The sequence below is a fragment of the Phyllopteryx taeniolatus genome, chromosome 5 (genome assembly GCF_024500385.1).
Source record: "Phyllopteryx taeniolatus isolate TA_2022b chromosome 5, UOR_Ptae_1.2, whole genome shotgun sequence".
Lineage (NCBI taxonomy): Eukaryota > Metazoa > Chordata > Actinopteri > Syngnathiformes > Syngnathidae > Phyllopteryx > Phyllopteryx taeniolatus.
This window is the reverse complement of record NC_084506.1, coordinates 27337868-27353400: the sequence shown is the minus strand read 5'-3', so window position 1 is coordinate 27353400 and position 15533 is coordinate 27337868. Positions and strand designations below refer to the sequence as shown.

Genomic DNA, 15533 nt, shown 5'->3' with positions numbered 1-15533 from the left:
TCACACCCCTCCAACCTATGTCGCGTTCCACTGCTCATAATACTAAAGTCAGGGTGCAAGTGGATGTAGTTCAGTCAGCTATAGTGAAGTGAGGGGTGAATGAGAGAGGGGGGAGCAGTTCAGAGCCTGGGCGGCCCACACGAGATCGCAGTCACTTGACAGGTCGTGACTCTTCAGGCAGAATGTTCAATTTGTAGGAGCCTGGAGAGCGCATGAGCACTCAGTTATCAAATACCGATTGGCTCTTTTGAAGAGTTCGATCAACGGGTGTGCTTGGAAACTGGTGAAACACGTAGGGAATGTAAATATTCCTACACCGGTATCTATTGTACTGTTTACAAATGGACTGTTTTCATAGGCTGCTGATTGGCAGGCTTTGAGCTCTTTTATTGAGGCACACATTTTGATTCAAGTTTGTTCTTATAATGACTTAATTGTATGGCATGGGTGATCTTTTAAAGCAGTGGTTCCCAAACCTTCTGTGCTGGGCACCCCTTTGGTTAATATATTTTTTTTTAAATAAAAGTGAACTGCCATAAACTGCAGGTTGTAATAAGTATAATGGTTTTCAAGCACCTTAACTGTGTAATTATGTTCAGTGTAACAGAACATAATTACATAATTGAAAACATTGCTATGAATGCAATGTTTTCATTCATTCGTCCCACACACCCCTTGCAATTGGCTGTCTAGTAGAAAGTGATTGGCTGACATGTGACAGAAGAAATGGCACACTGTGAAAACAGAGGATCCTTGCTTTAGGGCGGTCTATGTTATGAACAGCGTGCAATGAACATGTTTGCACAGCAGTGTAAGAATACGTCATCACACAGCACAAGAAGGCATGCTCAATAAACACCGTACTGACTGATTTTTATTTGATTGTTTCATATTTATGTATTTTTGTCAACAAATTTAGTGACACAGCTTCCAAAAAACAGTCCTGTCCCAACACTGGCAGGCATATTGCAGCACTTTGTTTTGTCACAAATACACTAGATTTTTGTCCTGATTTACTGTATCAAGGAGCAAGGCATAGAACCATTCCATAAGACCCTTAAAGAAAAGTACAATTACCATAAATTACCGTGCATTCTTTTTTCGTATCAAATCCCACAAAATTTCAGTGGGAATAGGGTGGAAATGGCTACTGAGCAAGAGTGACTGGGTCTGCCTTTTACTTGTATATTCTTGTATTTATTACCATCAAATATTAACAATCCTCTCTTGAAAGCCCTTAATCTTTCCATGCTCTGTCTGGAGCATTTTATTTATATATATATATATATGTATTGCTGGCATAGTTGTGCATCACATGGAAATTGCTTGTGTCTCACAACCAGCTTAAGAAACATGGCAGTGAAGTGTTTTTTTAAATTAGATTTTGCAGAGAAGGATCTACTTTGTGTAAATTTTCCTCTGCATGTTGTTGCTTTGAAAAATCCACCATTTTTGTGCTCGAAAGTGTATCTGGTATTTATTTAGCAAATTTGATGCACATAGAGTTTTCAAAGACAATGACTGTATATCATGAAGTGATATGCCCAAATCAAGTGACCCAAAGTTTAAAACCTGATTCAGGCCTATGGACCACACAGTCTTTAAATAATTATGGCTATAAATGTGATGAAGATGTTTGTGTTTTGTGGTGTTTCAACCGGATCTGCATCTATTAATAATAAAACTAATATTGATATGAAGACATTGACAAACGGCCACTAAGTAGCTAAGCCTCATTACGGCACAAACTGAGCAACGGAGTAACCAGAGCCAGTAGCGGTTTCCTGTATGTGCAATGTGTGTGGCTGCACAGGGTGGCAATGCATCATGACATGTAAATAATCAGCATTTGTGTGAGGAATTTGCACCAGGATTTTACTATTAAACAAAGTGAGAGGTCATCGATGTCCAGGAAGTATGACATGCTCGCTGTTCGAACATCTCTGTATTTGGGGGAGGAGCTAGTTGGTAGAAAGTGACTGAGACTGTCATGGCTGCATGTGTCTATTTTTGCCTTGTGGTTAATTAAAAACACAAGCTAGCCAGTGACGGAGGTCTCGTTATTGTTTGACAATCAATTGCAAGTTGTAATGTCTGTACTTTTTTCATCCATCCATCCATTTTCAACACCGCTTATCCTGGTTAGGGTCACGGGGCGGTGGAGCCTATCTCAGCTGACTTCGGGCGAAAGGCGAACTACACCCTGAACTGGTCGTCAGTCAGTCGCAGCGCACATATAGACACGGACAACCATTCGCACTCACATTCACACCATCACTGAGTGGGAACCGAACACACGCTGCCCGCACCAAAATCAGACGAGTGTACCACCACACCATCAATGACATGTACTTTTTTTCATCCATCCATCTTCTTAACCGCTTATCCTCTCGGGTCGCGGGCTGCTGGAGCCTATCCCAGCCATCTTCGGGCGGGAGGCGGGGTACACCCTGAACCGGTCACCAGCCAATCGCAGGGCAGTACTTTTTTCAGTTCAAATGAATTAAAATTACATTAAATTAGGAATAAATTAGTATTCTTAGGAAAGTGTTGGCGCTAATGTGTATTTCTACTGAAAGTTTAACAGTAAAGGTACTCACTGTGCATGTAAATGGACCGTCTGTTTTACTGTTAATTGATATTATCCCAATACATTAATAAAAGGTAACAACATGTGAATTAACATGCTCAATCCATGCATTTTTCATTTCAAAATTATATTGTATTTGTATGCAACATCAGAAGCAATTCTCAAATGTTTTGGTAAGATAATGCATAGCCATCTACCTCCACTGCTCATACGTCTTATTATTGCAATAAGGTTCCCTTGATTTATTTTACTTTTTTCATATGTGCAATGCAATATTTGTGGGGAGGGGGGATTGGTGTTGGACCACCACTGACCAGAGCTTAGTGCTCGAGAGGCGGCAATTGGGCGGGGCGTTCATCCTATAGGAGACATCTCTATCTCCAGCAATTTGGAAGCACATCTGTCAAAATCCCAGAATTAGAGCCGGTACATATTGATTCATTGCATGTCTCATAAGACAGCTGGATAACTATAATAATAGCATTGTCTTTGTTGTGTGCGCCATTTGTTATCATGTCTGATATCTATCTTTCTTTAAGAAGTTAGGACTAGAATCAATACAAATAATTTTATCTGCTGCTCCATATTAGTCAATGCCACAAGAGTGAAACAGTCACATTCATTGTACTGATTGCAATGTGAATCCGTATGAAAGGGTGCCGCTTCGGGGATGCTCCACTTTACTGGATATTTTTAGTGTAAGACGAGCTGCACTCTCCTTCCCCATGACAAGGGCGACATTCATAATTTCTGACCGTATCTTCACCCTTTAAATTGAATTACAGCAGAGTGTGCAGTCCAGGAGAGAAGCATTGGTGCAGTCATAGCATTAGGAACCATTTGTAAATGCTGTTGTAAAAAGATGTCATTTTAATGCTGAATTTATTCCGGTGGACTTTCTGAATATACAGTGAAAGATTTAGCACACAGTTCTGGGCTACATGTTGTTCTGATTTTAAAACAAAAATCCCATAGGAAATCATCAATTCCAGGATCACACAGTCCCCATTATAAACCTTTACAGTGAATATTTAAAGAGCATTTTAACATTCTGTACTGCCATACGTTACATTTTCATTTTAAAATCAATAAATCACTTAGGGCCCTATTTCTGTGACCGCCGTAAATCCGGCGCGGCGAAACTATGCGCCAGGGGCGGGTTAGACGGGTATTGGTAATTTTGTAGACCAGCCTAGCCCGGCCGATCCGAGAGTGGGTGAGCTGTGCCACTGTGGGCTTGTTTAAAGCCGACTTTATTCACTGACAGCCAAAGCGGCTCCTCTTATTTCTCTAAATGAGAGAAAACATTTGCGGAAGAGGACGACGCGTAATCTCTGCGATCCGTGCATGAGTGGAGCATTGTCACTGCTCTTGATCAGTGTGGCAACAGACAATGTGAGCGGGTACCATTAATAAAATACAGAATGAGCTGGTAATGACTGCTGGTGACGTAAATATGTCAGCATACCTCAATATCTGTTTGCCTGTGCCCGGTCGTATTAGACCAGTGGTCTAGCCTGTGCTGGCAGTTAGACGTGGTCTGTGCAGGCGTAAGTCTGGTCTAACTTTCTGCCACCATATTGTCACTCTGCCAGGCACACCTTCAAGGACACACCCTCACTGTGCCGGAACACCCAACTTGTCGTAGACCGGTCCGCCGTATTGGCAAACACACGCAGTCTTGCGCTATCACGAAAATCACGATACGCCATTATTTGTGCCCTGCCACAGATGCACCATCTACGAAAATAGAGCCCTTAGTCTTGAACATGAATTTCTAAGGCATACTGTTGTTAGGAATTTCGAACGAGTGTGCGTGTGCATCTGCGCATGTGTGTGTGTGTGTGTGTGTGTGCATTCATAACTTAGTGTGATCACAAAAGCTAGTGTGTGTGTCCTAGTGTCCTGTAAACCGTGGCTTAGAAATACGGTATATCTGTTGTGTTCCAGGTGCGTCATATCCGACTTTTTATCATTCTTAATTATCACATATGTAAAAAGCAGTTAACCACTATTAATAGCAAACAATTTTCAAAAAGAAAAGTGATGATGCTGAAATCTGCTTTGAGTGAGTGTCGCCTTCCTGTAACTTGTAATATTCTTCTTCTTCTATTCTCACATTCTTCTTTTAACACCCATTTTGAGGCTGCTCTTTTCTTTTGGAATAAACTTCATAAAGTATGTGCAAAGTAAATTTACTGATGGTTGATGAACTGACATCCCTGTTAGGCATGCAGAGATTTGACAGTAGTTCAAACACTTAAGTCAGAGGCGTTGGAGATTTGATGTTCGACTGTGCGTCCAAAATGTTGAAAGCCTATAGGAGCTTGTTGCGAATGCCAGTTTAAATTAGAATTCTTATCACTGTTTAACGATGACCGTTGCCGACTGTAGCAGAGCTCATTAATTTTGTCAATGTACTGAGTGGATGATGGAGGATAAAGACAAAAGCCTTTGATTGATTACATTTCTCGAGCTGATTGTTTTCCCGTGTAATCAATAAGATTTTTAAAAGCACAACCTGTTTTATTGGTCTAACCTTTTGGCCAGATCTGTTTCCCATAGCAACAAAACACTCAGCGCAATATTTGGGGAAGAACACCAACACATTTTACACAGTGATAGATTTGCAAGCACTTGCTGCACTGCATTGATTGTAGCCAAACAAACAGTAATGATAATACACTGCAATAATTGGGTACACTGCCGCATGTAAATGTTTCACTTTTTCATCAGTGTACCACAATAAACATCTCCTGATGTTATTAAGTAGGTAAAGACAAGTTGACAGAGTAATGTCTCTGTGGACTCATGTGCTACTTACATAGATTAAGGTTGGAGGTGTTAAATACGTGCATAATGATTTGCTATTTATTTGCCATAAATCAAGCATGCCTCATGCTCATAATTAAGATTTATTAATGGTAGCTGATTAAAACACAAAGTGTTGCATACAATTATGGGACCCTATTAAAGTGCTAAAAAAAAAAAAAAGATAGCTCGTTAAATATGTCATTAAACTTAGAAGCAGCTTGGATCAAAAATAACACACCTGACCTTGATATGACTTGCTAATGCAGACTATTTTGTGCATCACCCAAAACAAGAACTATACAAATAGCAAGCATACCTTTACAGCGACCATGTGACTCACCACCTGTCTTTTCCTGTAAAGACATCTCGGCCTCAAGGGTGGCGCAGTAGGCGTGCAGGAAGCTCACCTTGCCTTCAATCGGACAGGGATGAAAGGCTATTGTTGGTTGGACTCAGTGTCAGTCAGGGTGTTAAAAAGAGTAGAAAAGGAAGCTAGGAGCAGTTTAACCTATTAAGATATTATCAGTGGTCTGCAAATGTAATCCTGCTGTTGTAACATTCTTAAACACTGCTGAGATTGGGATGAAATTCAGTCATATGATACCATTGACATATAACATGCTTAAAAGTATATGTTCAGCTGGAACTTGTGAGCAAGTTGGTTTGGAATAAAACCGGAATCATTTCCCCTTGTATCACACTGCTTTTTAAAATTACACTTTAATCAATGTCAGTCATGCTTGTAAACGATCCCACCAGGGCCGCTTTTTTTTAACTCATTGTAATCACTGCTTGGAGTGCAGAAGGAAAACATTTTATTCATTCATGCATCCATCCAAAGCACAAAGATGCTTGTTTACAATCAATCGATACTGTGTCTCCTGTAATCTCCAGATGACCTTGAAAATCATGTAACAGCATGGGGGTGGTGCAGAAAACTATAACACAGTGTTCGGTACATTTTCAAAATCTACTCAAATCCAATGAGCTGTACTTTGCCCTTTACACAATATTAGAAACATCTCATTCCATTTCACTGCTCATTGTCCAAAATTCCACATGAATAAGTTCACTTAAATATTACAAATATGTACACTTAATTAATACAATGAAATAAAACAAAGTATGATATTTCTGATGCATGATAGGATATGTGTGAATCCTTGTTACTTGCCGTTCACACCAATAGCTTTGGCATGCATTAACGTGGCTTGAGTCTTGAAGATTCACACACCTAACACTTCTCTTGACAGTGTCAATCAAAACCTAGCATTATCATCTTTGTAAAGCATAATTTCTTACGTGGCTAGTCTGTCTGTTAATGGCAAGCTTTGCTGTTTTATCGCAGTAGAGATACAGTATTTGTTTTCATTATTGCAATAACGCAGTAGAAATAACCAGTAATAATTGAATAATATTAGTATGCATAACTTCTTGATGACTTATGATGAATTGTGCTAATACCCTCTATTTGCCTAATAGATTTCAATTGGAGGGATAATCTTTTCACTGCGCTGTTTTGCTGTCCAATGCACTACATCTTGATTACAGCAATAATGTTCAAAGCTCACAAAAGCAATGTCTGTCAAAGGACACATTCTACTACCTTCCGTTTTTCTTATAGTCTTTTTATACAAGACAAGAACTATACAGGCCTTCATGATGTAATATAGTTGTAACAACTATTGTCCTTGAAGGACTGTTTTCCATTCATTTACACACATAATTTGTTCTCCACTTAGAGGCATGTGGGTTCTGGACGTAACAAACCAACAAGCCTTGGATAAAGCCTGAGCAAGACCAAGAAGAGCTTTAAATGTTCTGTCAAGCCACTTTCTTGGTTGTAGGGTGATTAACTGGTGGAGTAATCAGGCTTCATGCGAATGCTGATATCACAGTCATTAGAGCTTTTCTCTCTCCAGATGGCTTCTGTGTTTCCTGGTCCTCAGCAAGGTGATCTTTGCTAGTTTTGGAGACGTTTATGCAACACTTTTTTTTTTTTTTTTTTATTTAAACTGATTTTTAAAAAACAGTTTTGCCGCCTCCTTAAACTCACAAAGATTAGTTATTCTGGCTGTTCAGTCAGCATTTTGGGGCCTGAAAATGGGTCTCATGATGGACGTATGACAACACCATTATCGCGTTTCCACATAAAATGTTTTCAGTTTTTATTTTTATTGATTTTTTTTTGCAGGCCCATGTCAGCTATATGTGAGTCTTTTACTTTTACTGATCCAAGACTGTTACGGAAATGCTTGCAGAATATTTTTGTTTCATTGGTGATTTAAAAGAAAACAAAAACATTACATTCCAAATCATTATTTAAAAACAAATTGCTATCTTTCAGCACGGTAGAGCATTTGGATGGAGTATGTGCCTTAGAGTCTGAGGTTCTGTGTTCAAATCGTATCTTGGACCTTTCTCTGTGGCATTTGCATCTTCTCTCTGTGCTTGCGTGGGTTTTATTTGGCCACTCCGGCTTCCACCCACATTTGAAAAAAAAAAAAAAAACGGATGTTGGTTCGCCTGTGTCATGAATGTGAACGTGAAGGGTTATTTGTCTATATATGCCATGTGATTTGACTGGCGACCAGTCCAGGGTGGACCTACCTCTTATCCACAGTCAGATGGGATAGTCTTCAGCCCACCCTGAAAAGAATTAGTTGAAAATGTCTTAAACATGTACTTTGCTGTATATAACTGTTTACAGAAGGATGCTGGTGAATAATGTGCTCCCACTTGTTTATGCTTAGGGATTCTAATTATCCTCCAAGGTTTCATCATGTGATTCCTGCTGTACTCGCTCTCTGAAGTGACGGATGATGCTGACAACATAATCTTGAAATGCCCGACTGTGCAGTAAATTTAAATGGATACCATCGCACGTAACCTTGCTTATCAGTAAAGAGGGATCTCATGAGCTTTTGTCTATATATGTTAGTCCATAAAGAATTAATAAATTAAGAATAGAAAAAATATGCAGACATTTTATCTGCACATTGTGAATATTAAACGTGTGTATGGTTGTGTGTGATATGTAAACCTGGGTGCACGCCCATGTTGCGTTGTCATTTTGAGACGCTTGCTGGTGGAGTATCTGTGGAAGCACTGCATGCGACAAAAACTCAGTGGGGCCTCATAGCAATCCTGTCAAAAGGAGAGCTCATGCAGTGCCATTACCTCTTTGTGGTTGTCTTTTCCTACTTTGAAATAAGAAAAACTCAAAAAAAAGGAGAGTTTGTTGGAAAGAACCCACGACAGAGGCACAGGCAGCCTCTTTCACAACTTGATCATTATGGAAAATGTACTTTCCAGATTTTCTAGCCTCTGACTCAGAACGGTTCCTTGATGAACTGTGGACAAAAAAGTGGCTGAGATCATGTCATATTATTTTTTTTCTTTCCATCTGTAGAATATATAAACATTAAAAACATATTTCAACTTGATACCGAAGCTATTTAGTTGTTGGCTTATCTTCAAAATAATAACAAATACACAAGGGAGCACAAGCAAATTTTACTAACATCCTCCCAAGTGATCCAAAACTTAGTAAATAAATCCCGAATCCACTTTTGTTTAAATTGAGGAAAACAATCCTCCTTATACAGTATTAGCCATTTGATAGACTTGATAAACAAGGAAACTAGAAATACAGTAACTTACTGGCAACATTGTTTGCAGTAAGTTACTGCAAGAAAAAAAAACTACAGAAGTGGGAGGAGAGTAGTCTGAATTGGGTTCTGGAGTCATGCACCATTTCATACACCATACTCATCCACCAGCCACAAATCAAGTATTGAGCAGTATTTGCTGTTGGCTCGCTCTCCTGAATCAGGTGACAATCTGCAAAAGCAGCATTTGGCTCCTGTCTCTTGACGTCTACAATGAGCTTCCTCCCACAGAATTATCAATACCACATGTATATAATTGAAAGATATACAACAATGCTTTTCTGCAACGGTGCCACATTGTGAGTGTTCAGTATTTCTACACAATAGATTTTTATGATGATGATCTTTTGCCTGAGACCCTGAACAGGATAAGCAGCTGAGAATGGATGGATGAGGATAAAGCGGTACAGAAAATGGATGGATGGATGGATGGATTTTCTTGCGTGTTTCTTCTAATATATATATATATATATACACCACATGCATACAGTAAAATACTGTATAAAGTGATTATACAATAATTAAATGTAGTTTCCACTGCATCATGGGATTTTGGTTGCGGTCACACACTACAAAAAAGATTTACTGTTTTTCTTATTAGATTTTTTTTTTAAATATATGTTTCTATTTATTGCGGCACTAATGAACGCAAGGAAAACTGGAGCCCTTTTGGCTTGCAGAAGTAGGCCAAATTAAGCAATCACAAGGAAGTACACACTAGTATCTAACATACCCGATAAGCCGCTTAGCATACAGCAGAACTGACTGGGATGTCATTATCGCCCATAACCCACAGGTTGTCAGGATTTCATGGAAACAAAGTGCAACATAAATGTAACACGACAGTTAAATAAGACACACATTCAACGAACTACGCGTAACATGAACACACGATTCATGTTACGTTAATCCTTATCGTTCGTGAACATTAAGGTTTAACATCCTTATTACGGCAACAGCTCAACATTTCACGGCACAATGCATGATGGCAATCATGCAGCTTCACGATTCTGCTTTCAAACTCGGGCTGCAACTCACGATTATTTTAATCGAGTAAACAAATTGTTTTCAATTAATCGATGAATCTGATTTAATAAAACATCAAAATGTCCATTGCTTTATTCAAAAACAGGAATTTATTTCAAATTGACTGTGCATAAAATGCACAAATATAAATTAATTATGATAGTGTTACTTGTTTGGTCCTTAGCATGTCAGAAAATGTTGATAATGTCTTATTTTGATGAAACACAAAGATAATCAGTCTGCTTCATTATAATAAATATAATTAACAATATTTACTGCTTTATTACAACCCCAATTCCAATGAAGTTGGGACGTTGTGTTAAACATAAATAAAAACAGAATACAATGATTTGCAACTCATGTTCAACCTATATTTAATTGAATACACTACAAAGACAAGATATTTAATGTTCAAACTGATACTGTATTTTTTTTAGCAAATAATTATTAACTTAGAATTTTATGGCTGCAACCCGTTCCCAAAAAGCTGGGACGGGGTCATGTTTATCACTGTGTTACATCACCTTTTCTTTTAACAGCATTCAATAAAGGTTTGGGAACTGACACTAATTGTTGAAGCTTTGTAGGTGGAATTTTTTCTTCCTTGATGTACAGCTTCAGCTGTTCAACAGTCCGGGGTCTCCGTTGTCGAATTTTACGCTTCATCATGCGCCACACATTTTCAATAGACAGGTCTGGACTGCAGGCTGGCCAGTCTAGTACCCGCACTCTTTTACTACGAAGCCACGCTGTTGTAACACGTGCATAATGTGGTTTGGCATTGTCTTGCTGAAATAACCAGTGGCGTCCATGAAAAAGACGTTGCTTGGATGGCAGCATATGTTTCTCCAAAACCTGTATGTACCTTTCAGCATTAATGGTGCCTTCACGGATGTGTACGTTACCCATGCCATTGGCACTAACACAGCCCCATACCATCACAGATGCTGCCTTTTAAACTTTGCGTCCATAACAGTCCGGATGGTTCTTTTCCTCTTTGGCCCGGAAGACACGACGTCCACAAAAACAATTTGAAATGTGGTCTCGTCGGACCACAGAGCAATTTTCCACTTTGCATCAGTCGATCTTACATGAGCTCGGGCCCAGAGAATCCGGCGCCGTTTCTGGGTGTTGTTGATAAATGGCTTTTGCTTTGCATAGTACAGTTTCAAGTTGCACTTACGGATGTAGCGCCGAACTGTATTTAGCGTTCCTGAGCCCATGTGTTGATATCCTTTACACATTGCTCTCGGTTTTTGATGCAGTGCCGCCTGAGGGATCGAAGGTCACGGGCATTCAATGTTGGTTTTCGGCCTTGCCGCTTACATGCAGTGATTTCTCCAGATTCTCTGAATCTTTTGATGATATAATGGAACGTAGATGATGAAATCCCTAAACTCCTTGCAATTGTACGTTGAGGAACATTGTCCTTAAACCATTCAACTATTTTCTCACGCACTTGTTCATAAAGAGGTGACCCTCGCCCCATCTTTGCTTGTGAATGACTGAGCAATTCAGGTCCTTTTATACCCAATCATGGGTTTTTGCCCCCTGTCCCAGCTTTTTTGGAACGTGTTGCAGCCATAATATTCGAAGTTAATGATTATTTGCGAAAAACAATCAAGTTTATCAGTTTGAACTTTAAATATCTTGGCTTTGTAGTATATTCAATTAAATATAGGTTGAACATGATTTGCAAATCATTGTATTGTGTTTTTATTTATGTTTAACACAACATCCCAACTTCATTGGAATTGGGGTTATATTATAATAAATGTAATTATTAATTATTTACTGTTGAGAAGCTGAAATTCCAAGGATTTGGACAGTTTGAAGTTAAACCAGGTGTCTAAATGGTTAATTGATGATCAGAAATCGTTATCGATTAATTTGATAATTAGTTGTTGAATAATTGATTCAATTTTGCACCCCAACTTCAAGCTTAGCTTAACATTTGGCACCTACGCTCATTTGTGTCTTCATAAAAAAGATGTCTGATACAATATTTTATTGAGAAATAATGCAGTAAATTGGTGATTTCACAATAAAATTATTGATCTAGTACTTTACTGGATTTGTCAGTTTGCATTAAATCCTGCCCAAGTTTCATTTTATTCATTTTGTTCTTTATTATTAATATCTTACGTCAAATTGATATACAGTATGTTACTGTATTTTTGCACCCAAGTTTTTTTCTTGTTTTACAGTAACATAAATTTAACTCTGATGTCAACCATGATACAGTGGAAACATTTAATTACTGTATACTCACTTTATTTTACTGTATGATATATTTTACTGCATGGATGACAGAGGCTTGAGGTAAAGACGGCCAAGTCGAAAGGGTCCTTTTTTTCCTTTTTTGCCCATACAAGTCTCTGAAGCCCTGAGCCGCTTGACCTGTATTGCAGAATGTGACAAAACACCCACTAATTTGTCTCACAGTTGAAGTCTTGCTTGTGCGGTAGTGAGCAAGCTAGCAGCAAATAATGATGTGGTGGAATGTCATTTTCATTGTTTTTGCTCCAGTATCCCTGCACATATTATGGAGCTTTCCCCTTTTTTCTCATCTGAAAGTTTCTTACTTATCTTGCTTCAGTTACCTCTACATGCGCTACAACATGTACATGAGCCTTTAATATGAGAACTGCAGGGAGGGAGGGGGACCGGATGACATCAAGGTGCAGAACACACATTCAATTCGGCAGTTTGAAATCATTGCAGGGGTATTGTTCAAATTATTTATTCTTTGCCTTTTTAAATATGCATGTCATGTCATGCAGGGGTTCATACACCCATTAATTTAATCTGGACACACTTAAAAAAAAAAAAAAAATCCCTGGTGTTTAGGGATTATAATAATCAGTTAACTAAGTCGATCACACGCTAATTCTCTAGATGTTTAGTTTGCATGATTGTACCGTTGTTTTCTGTGATTGCACCTCGGCTGAGAAAAATAATTTTGGCAAAGTGCTCCGTTGTAATAGTTGAACTTGTTATGATTTAGTGAGTTCACAGTAAGGGATTACGCATTTCAGCAGTCACACTACCAAGGTCAGCACAGCCAGTAGTGAATAACAATTTGACTACACTGAGGATTTACCTTAGATTTCATGACCTAAAAGTTCCAGTTTGTGGTATCAAGCTGATTTTACCAAAAGTGTTTATTATATAAAATTGCCCTTGGTGACCCCACGGATACAAGCGGCCGAAATAAGTTTCCTCTGCAGGGTGTCCGGGCTCTCCCTTAGAGATAGGGTGAGAAGCTCGGTCATCCGGGAGGATCTCAGAGTAGAGCCGATGCTCCTCCACATCGAGAGGAGCCAGATGAGGTGGCTGGAGCATCTGATTCGGATGCCTCCCGGACGCCTCCCTGGTGAGGTGTTCCGAGCACGTCCCACCGGGAGGAGACCCCGGGGACGCCCCAGGACAGGCTGGAGAGACTATGTCCTTCGGCTGGCCTGGGAACGCCTCGGGATCCCCCCAGAAGAGCTGGATGAAGTGGCTGGGGAGAGGGAAGTCTGGGCGTCCCTGCTAAAGCTACTGCCCCCGCGACCCGACCTCGGATAAGCGGTAGAAAATGGATGGATGGATGGATGGATGGCCCCTGGTGACAATATCTGTGGTTCAAGTGGTTTGCCTATCATGCTGAACCATTATCCATTATGTCTTTTAGGTGTGTCGGTCAGTGAGGCCATTACACCCTCCAAGATGGTGGCTTTGTCACTAAAGATCTGCGTGCACCAATGCAATGTGATAAAGACGATGCAGTTTGAGCCATCCACGCCTGTGTATGACGCATGCAGGATCATAAGGGAACGCGTCCCAGAAGCGCAGTCTGGACAAGGTTAACATCCAATTTAGTTCATCTAAATCCAATGATGGATGTTTATTTTCATCTACATGTACAGTCACGGTTTCCCTTTGTGTTGTGCTTCAGCTTCCGACTATGGTCTTTTCCTATCTGACGATGATCCCAGGAAAGGAATCTGGCTAGAGTCTGGAAGAACCCTGGATTACTACATGCTGCGAAACGGAGTAAGATTAAGTAGTGCAGCGTGAGGTGGAGAACTGTCAGTGTTCACGTATCATCTGTTAATGTGATTTACATTTTTACAGTGCGACATGCACGGTATTCCTCTGCTGAGAAACCATTTGCTCTTTTGCCTTGCAGGATGTTTTGGAGTATAAGAAGAAACAAAGACCTCAGAAGATCAAAATGCTTGATGGCACAGTGAAGACCATTATGGTGGATGACTCCAAAACCGTCGGGGAGCTGCTTGTAACCATATGCAGTAGAATAGGTGAGTGATCATCCTCTCCCAATGCGGCTGATAAGAATCTATTTTGCCCATCGGCCAATTATTCATGTTCTGTTTTATTTTTAGACCTATGGATAGCAGTTCGCACATGCAGAATGTGTTATCATGTGTTGTTTCAGGTATACTTGGATAGCAGCATTTGTTAAGTAGTAAAAGTGTTGTTACTACACTGGAAAAAGTCCTTATCGCCTCTTGTTTGGAAAATAAGCATCATTCATCACATGGAGAAGATGAAGTATCCCCTTCACGACAATACTTCTTTCCCTTCTCTTGTCACTTTTAATTACTATGGGTTGCTATCAAGCTGACAGAGCGACGTGCATCTGACAAATAGCATTATTGGAAAATGTCTGTTTAGAGTTCAATGTCGTCGCATTAGCTTGTGTTAGAACCTAAAGAGCCCCAGAAATGACATGGGAAGAAAAACAAAATTCAATTGTGGCCACAATGTAGATATAACATGCTTACAAAATACTAATTTGTGCTCACGAAATAAGTAAAACGGTCCCCCGAAATATTGTGTGGGTTTACTATCGTTCTAATGAAAAAATTCATATCTGGGTAAGCAAAGGGAGAGCACCTTTGCTAGAAAGTGCAATATTGTATGCAGAGTAACTACTCCAGATTTTTTAAGGCATATGTCGTCAAATTTGAGTTGTTTGTCACTGATGATGTATTTGATACCTTATTAGGACAGTACTATAGTTTTAAAAATTCACAGAAGGAGGGAATTTTTTGCAATAATGTATATTTACCAAAAATGGACAGCTCATTCCCCGAATTTACGCGGAACATAAATATGAGAGCACAAGAGCAGCGATGTAGTTCTGGGGAAGGCTTGCCACGTAACGTTTGCACAAACAGGGAAACCTGTCCTTGTTCCGAGTCCACCACAGCAGCAGGTTCGGCATGATGGCTGGGAATTTGTGGTGTTTAGAAGATGGATGGATGCAAATAATTATAGACCTCTTTATGATGGAGGAATAATTCCCCGCTCTCCTTCCACTTCGATAGTGTAGAAGTTGTTCAAATCCTGCTCCAGCCTAGCTTTTCCCCCTTTACTCGTTTTCCCTCATTGACTAAAGCTGTGCATTTAGAAATAGCCTATAA

General features: G+C 39.6%; 1 protein-coding gene across 6 annotated transcripts in view; it reads left to right on the top strand.

The window, feature by feature from the left end:
- tln2b (talin 2b) overlaps positions 1–15533 on the top strand; it is a 108374-nt gene that overhangs the window by 27050 nt on the left and 65791 nt on the right. For all 6 annotated transcript variants that reach the window (XR_009788663.1, XR_009788664.1, XM_061774379.1 and 3 more), the window contains exons 2-4: positions 13778–13948; positions 14042–14139; positions 14276–14405. Coding sequence is in view for 4 of the 6 variants with exons in the window: in XM_061774379.1 (XP_061630363.1) it covers positions 13813–13948; positions 14042–14139; positions 14276–14405 (364 nt within the window). In the remaining 2 variants the exon portion in view is untranslated. The remainder of the gene's footprint in view (positions 1–13777; positions 13949–14041; positions 14140–14275; positions 14406–15533) is intronic.